The sequence below is a fragment of the Nycticebus coucang genome, chromosome 20 (genome assembly GCF_027406575.1).
Source record: "Nycticebus coucang isolate mNycCou1 chromosome 20, mNycCou1.pri, whole genome shotgun sequence".
NCBI classification, from domain to species: Eukaryota; Metazoa; Chordata; class Mammalia; order Primates; family Lorisidae; genus Nycticebus; species Nycticebus coucang.
In genome coordinates, this window is record NC_069799.1 from 38,954,587 (window position 1) to 38,961,877 (window position 7,291).

General features: G+C 41.4%; 1 protein-coding gene across 1 annotated transcript; it reads right to left on the bottom strand.

Annotated features, from left to right (window-relative positions):
- Positions 1–6,261: 6,261 nt before the first annotated feature.
- LOC128572602 (synapse-associated protein 1-like) lies at positions 6,262–7,066 on the bottom strand. The gene is made up of 2 exons (XM_053572584.1): positions 6,976–7,066; positions 6,262–6,704 (listed from the first exon to the last, which is right to left on the bottom strand). The coding sequence occupies exons 1-2, from the start codon at positions 7,064–7,066 to the stop codon at positions 6,262–6,264; spliced, it is 534 nt and encodes a 177-aa protein (XP_053428559.1).
- Between the last annotated feature and the right edge of the window lie 225 nt (positions 7,067–7,291).

Genomic DNA, 7,291 nt, shown 5'->3' on the forward strand with positions numbered 1-7,291 from the left:
TTTTGACACACTGAAGAAAGAATTTGCAGTCCTCAAAGATCTGAAAAATACAGTAGAATCCCTCAGTAACAGAGTGGAGTGAGCAGAAGAAAGGATTTCTGACAAGGAAGACAACCTTTTGAATGCTCTCAGACACTCAAAGAGGAAGAGAAATGGAGAACAAAAACGGATCATTCTCTCAGAGAGCTCTGGGATAATTCAAAGAAGGCTAATATCTGCCTCATTGGAATCCCCGAAAGCGATGAAGTAGCTTCACAAGGCACAGAGGCCCTTCTCCATGAAATTATGAAAGAGAATTTTCCAGACATGCCAAGAGATTCTGAAATTCAGTTAGCAGACAGTTTCAGAACCCCAGCACTTCTCAACCTGAATAAGACATCCCCCAGACATATCATAATTAACTTCACTAAAGTTAATATGAAGGAGAAAATTCTGAAAGCAGTCAGACATAAGAAAACCATTACTTACAAAGGGAAGAATATTAGAATGACTGCAGACCTCTCTGCTGAAATTTTCAAGCCAGAAGAGGGTCTTCATCAACTTTTAATCTCCTAAAAAAAAAAAAAAATTAAATAACTTTCTTTTTTTTTTTCTTTTTTTTTTTTTATTGTTGGGGATTCATTGAGGGTACAATAAGCCAGTTACACTGATTGCAATTGTTAGGTAAAGTCCCTCTTGCAATCATGTCTTGCCCCCATAAAGTGTGACACACACTAAGGCCCCACCCTCCTCCCTCCATCCCTCTTTCTGCTTCCCCCCCCATAACCTTAATTGTCATTAATTGTCCTCATATCAAGATTGAGTACATAGGATTCATGCTTCTCCATTTTTGTGATGCTTTACTAAGAATAATGTCTTCCACTTCCATCCAGGTTAATACGAAGGATGTAAAGTCTCCATTTTTTTTAATGGCTGAATAGTATTCCATGGTATACATATACCACGGCTTGTTAATCCATTCCTGGGTTGGTGGGCATTTAGGCTGTTTCCACATTTTGGCAATGGTAAATTGGATGTGGAGAGAAGGGAACACTTTTACACTGCTGGTGGGACTGCAAACTAGTACAACCTTTCTGGAAAATTAAATAACTTTCAACCCTGGATCCTGTATCCAGCTAAACTGAGTTTCTCCATTTATGATGGAGAAATTAAATACTTTACTTTAATGAAATTCACATGTTGAAGAAATTTGCCATAACCAAACCAGCTCTTCAGAATATTCTCAGACCTATCCTCCATAATGACCAGCCCAATCCTCTACCACAAAAGTAAACTCACTCAGAAACTTTTGATCAAACTCCAACTTCCCCAGTGGTGAAAGGATTAAAAATGTCCACTGGACTTTCGAAAAACTTGATACCCAAAATTTTACCAGACTTATCAATATTCTCCATTAACGTGCATGGCTTAAACTGTCCTCTAAAGAGGCACAGGTTGGCTGACTGGATACAAAATTTCAGGTCAGATATTTGCTGCATACAAGAATCACATCTTACCTTAAAAGATAAACTCAGGGTGAAAGGATGGTGATCCATATTTCACGCAAATGGTAATCAGAAAAAAGCAGGTGTTGCAATTCTATTTGCAGATACAATAGGCTTTAAACCAACAAAAGTAAGGAAGGATAAGAATGGTCACTTCATATTTGTTAAGGGTAATACTCAATATGATGAGATTTCAATTATTAATATTTATGCACCCAACCAGAATGTGCCTCAATTTATAAGGGAAACTTAAACAGATATGAGCAACTTGATTTCCTCCAGCTCCATAATAGTCATATATTTCAACACACCTTTGGCAGTGTTGGATAGATCCTCCAATAAGAAGCTGAGCAAAGAAATTTTAGATTTAAACCTAACCATCTAATATTTGGATTTAGCAGACATCTACAGAACATTTCATCCCAACAAAACTGAATACACATACTTCTCATCAGCCCTCGGAACATACTCCAAAATCGATCACATCTTAGGTCACAAGTCTAAACTCAGTAAATTTAAAAGAATAGAAATTATTCCTTGCATCTTCTCAGACCACCATGGAATAAAACAAGCTGAGTAACAACAGGAATCTGCATACTCATACAGAAACATGGAAGTTAAATAACATCATGCTGAATGATAGCTGGGTCATAGATGAGATTAAGAAGGAAATTGTCAAATTTTTGGAACAAGATGACAATGAAGACACAAATTATCAGAACCTCTGGGGTACTGCAAAGGCAGTCCTCAGAGGAAAATTTATAGCACTGCAAGCCTTCCTCAAGAGAATGGAAAGACAGGAAGTTAACAACTTAATGGGGCATCTCAATCAACTGGAAAAGGAAGAACATTCCAACACCAAACCCAATAGACCAAAAGAAATAAACAAAATTAGAGCAGAATTAAATAAAATTGAAAACAAAAGAATTATACAACAGATCAATAAATCAAAAAGTTGATTTTTTGAAAAGGTCAATAAAATAGATAAAACTTTGGCTAACCTAACCAGGAAAAAAAAAGAGTAAAATCTCTAATTTCATAAGTCAGAAATAACAAAGACGAAATAACAACAGACTCCTCAGAAATTCAAAAAATCCTTAATGAATATTACAAGAAACTTTATTCTCAGAAATATGAAAATCTGAAGGAAATTGACCAATACTTGGAAGCATGTCACCTTCCAAGACTTAGCCAGAATCAAGTGGAAATGTTGACCGATGCACATGGTTGAATGGCCATTGACTAACTTTGTCCTCACCTCTCCCTTTGGCTAGAATGCAACACAGCAGTCCTCTCATATAGTTCCCGAGCCCTCAAATCTCCTTCTAGCTAAAGTGCATCCAGACACCGATCGCACCTGAGTCCGTACGACACCTTTCTGCTAGTGTTATTTCACAGAGCACCTGAGTTCCCAGCTTGCTTTTGGGCAGTGTGCAATCACATAGCATTCCTCTCCCAAAGCACCCGACTCCTCACGTAAGCTTTTTGGTAGTGCACATATAGACAGCACTCCTCTCCCAACATAATCCAGTCTGCATTTCTCCTTTGTGCTAGCTTGAAGGAGACAAAACTCCTCCCCTTTTGAACCTGAGTCCTCACCTGTACTGTAAGCGGAGTGCTGTCTGAATGCCCGTAGCACAAAGGTAAGGTGAGAACACAGATCACCCTGTAGGTGATTACAGTCTTGATGTACACTACAAAAAGTTGAGGTAACGACTCAGATTACCCTGGAGAGGATTACTCATTGGATGTACACTAGCAGAAAGGTGGGGTGACAACTCGGATCACCCTGGAGAGGATTACTGGCTGGAGGTACACTAGGAGAAAGGCGTGGTGAGGATTCAGGTCACCCTGGAGAGGATTACTGGATGGATGTACAATAGCAGAAAGGCGAAATGAGGACTCAGATCCTCTAAGAGAGGATTACTCACTGAATGTACACTAGCAGAAAGGTGAGGTGTGGACTTGGATCACCCTGGAAAGCATTACTCCCTGGATGTACACTAGCAGAAAGGCGAGGTAAGAACTCAGATGACCCTGGAGAGGATTACTTGCTGGATGTAAACTAGCAGAAAGCTGAAGTGAGGACTCAGATAACCCTGTACATTAGCAGAAAGGCGAGGTGTGGACTTGGATAACCCTTGAAAGGATTACTCGCTGGATGTAAACTAGCAGAAAGCCAAAGTGAGGATTTGGATAACCCTGGAGCAGATTACTCCTTGGATGTACAGTAGCAGAAATGCGAGGTGAGGACACAGATCACCCCAGCGAGGATTACTCATTGGAAGTACACTAGCAGAGACGTGCAGTGAGGACTCGCATCGGTTTGGAGAGGAGTGATGGATGGATGCCCACTAGCCGAAAGGAATGTTGAAGGCGTAGGTGCTCTGGGAAAGAAGTTCTGTATGGGTGCAAACAGTCTGAAATGGGATGTCAGGTTGCGGGTGCAAAGCATACTGCCCGTTATATGCTGGAGCAGGGGGATAAACTTCTGCTCTCACTGAGGACGTCCACGTGGTAGCAGTGCAGTTGGCACACTGGCTTAGGAGCACATGGGCATTGATATTCCCTCGGCAGGAGTGTTGAGAGAGTTACACGTATGATCAATACAAGTATTCTCTGGTAGAAATTGCACTGTGGAAACACGCTGAAGCATGTCTGAGAAGGAACTTGAAGATGAAATTTCTGGGATGCAATGTGTTGTGGAAGTTGGGAAACATCCTTCCCCGGTAGCTCTGTAAGCATTCTTGAGGAGAGGAAACTGTTTTTCCCTCCAAGAAACATGCTGCCGGTTGTCTGCTGGAGAGGAGCTAAACTCCTGTTCTCACTCACATCATGCACGTGGTGCCCTGGCTTTCAGCACATTAACATACATTGATGATGGAATCACATGTATTAATGTTCCCAGCAGGACTTCTCAGAGAGTTACATGTGCGATCAGTACAAGTAAGTATTCTCCGGAATAGATTGCACTTTGAAACACGTGGATGTATTTATAAAGAAAGTGCCTATGAACCATTCCGGAAACAAGGTATTGTGGGATTTTGAAAAAGACATCCATGGCTATCTCTATATAGCATGACTGCTTTTCTCTCTATATAGGATACTGCCGGATATAAGGTGGAGCAGTGGCGATCTGCTCGTCTCACTGACACCACGCACACGGTTGATTGGTGATTGGTTAACTTTGTCTTCACATCTCCCTTCGGCTGGTATGAGACACAGCACTCCTCTCATATAGTCCCCGAGTCCTCAACTGTCCTTGGAGGTAATGTGCATCCAGACAACATTTCTTCCTATCACACCTGAGTCCTCATGACTCCTTTCTGATAGTGCGCATGCAGAGAGCAGACCTTTCACAGAGCACCTGAGTTCTCAGCTAGCCTTTGGGCAGTGTGCAATCACATAACATTTCTCTCCCGGAGCACCCAACTCCTCACCTAAGCTTTCTGCTAGTGCACATATAGACAGCACTCCTCTCCCAACACACCTGAGGTCGCATTTCTCTTTGCTGCTAGCTTGAAGGAGACAACACTCCTCCCCAAGTTCTCACCTGTACTGTAAGAGGAGTGTTGTCTGTGTGCACACAGCACAAAAGCAAGGTGAGGAAGTGCATCACTCTGGAGAGGATTACTCACTGCATGTACACTAGCAGAAAGGTGAGGTGAGGACTCAGACCACCCTGGAGAGGATTACTCGCTGGATGTACACTAGCAGAAAGGCGAGGTGAGGACTCAGACCACCCTGGAGAGGATTACTCACTGCATGTACACTAGCAGAAAGGTGAGGTGAGGACTCAGACCGCCCTGGAGAGGATTACTCGCTGGATGTACACTAGCATAACTGCGAGTTGAGGACTTGGATCACCCTGGAGAGGATTACTTGCCGTATGTAAACTACTAGAAAGGGGACGTGAGGACTCGTGCCCATTTGGGATTGGAGTGCTGGCTGGATGCACACTAGCCAAATGGAATGTGGAAGGTGTGGGTGCTCTGGGAAGGGAGTGCTGTATGGATGCACCCAGTCAGAAATGGTCTATCAGGACTCGGGTGCAAAGCATACTCCCTCATACACTTATATGTGATAATGATTAAAAGAAGAACAGAGAGTTTAAGGTGAATAGGTTTCTGAAGGCTATTATTACAAAAAAAGATGGAAGGCTCCACTGTCAACAAAAACTATGATATAAAATTTGTGGTGTAGTTAAAAAAAAAATAGCTAAAAGGCCCCAGAGAAAAACAAACATTTTTGCAAAGCATTTCTTAATGTCAAATTGTGTAGTGTTTTCACCATTAAAATCAGTGTAACTACTTTCTCTTTTGGCTTTCAGATGGAATTGTAGAAAATATTTAGCAAGAAAATAGTCCTGAAAGTGCTTTCTCTTAAGTTGTTTGGTATAATTTGGTCATTTTGATAGTAATTAACCCATTAGATAAGTGCTTGAATGTCCATGTATCAAGGAAAGTGCAACTAGGAGTGCAAATGTTTAGAAAACCACAACTGAAGAATAAATTATACTTGGATCTCATGGAAAACACTAAAATTCTACTTGTGTTTCTGTGGCAAAGATATCCCTAGTTCCTGCAAGAACATCTCTAATTCAATTTATATTAAAGAAACGTTACATAAAACTGTTCTACATTTTTTAAAGTAAAAGAAGAAAGTGTTAGCTTGAAGAAAGAATAAATGTGAATTGCATAGTTACACTTTTTTGTACCTTATGATTCAGTGAATGTCAACATCTAGAATTTAATGTCAATTTGCAGAATGTTAAGGATTATTCCCGTACTTCGGGCAACAGCTGATTTTCCTCTTGCAGCATCTTCTCTATTTCCTTATCCCAGTTTTCATCCGGTTTTTCTGATTCTGCCACCACTTCATATTCTCGAAGTTCCTGTTGTAGTAGTTCTTTTTCCCAGTCTGCAGGATCCTCTTCCAGAACAGTGGTCTTCTCTTGCTTTTTGTCAAGCACTAGTTGTTCCATTTCTTTTCTTAGATCTTCTTGATTAAGGTTACAGGCATCAAAGGCATCACTGACAAACTCAGAAACACCTGGACTAGTAGGAATTTCTTCCTCATCCTCTTGAATTTTAAGCTGAGATTTGATTACAACAGGTGGTGTCTTCGGCCGTACTGACTCTGCCAGCGGCGAATCCTCCTGCCTGGTGCTGTTCATCTCCTCGAGCCCCACCTCAGTGAGAGTAGATGTTTGCCCTGCTACTTCAGCATGTAACCGGGAGTTACATTATTTGGCACACTGCCTTAGAAGGACATGTGCATGGATGTTTTCTCAGCAAGAGTGTTGAGAGAGTTACATGTACAATCAATACAAGTAGTCTCTGGTAGAGATTGCACTGTAGAAACACGCTGAAGTTTGTCTAGGGAGGAACTTGCAGATGAAATTTCTGGGATGCAAGGCATTGTGGAAGTTGGGAAACATCTTTCCTGGCTAGCTCTGTAAGCGTTCTTGAGGAGAGGAAACTGTTTTTACCTCCAAGAAGCATGCTGCCGGTTGTCTGATGGAGTGGGACTAAACTGTTCTCACTGACAACATGCAGGTAATGCCATGGCTTTTGCCCCATTAGCATACATAGGTGAGGGACTCACATGTATTAATGTTCCCTCAGCAGGAATTTTCAGAGAGTTACATGTGCGATCCGTATAAGTATTCTGCGGAATATGTTACACTTTGAAACATGCTGATGTATTTATAAAGAAAGTGCTTATGAACCATCTGGGAAAAAAGGTATTGTGGGATTCTGAAAAATACCCTCTTGGGTAGCTCTAAATAGCATGACTGCTTTTCT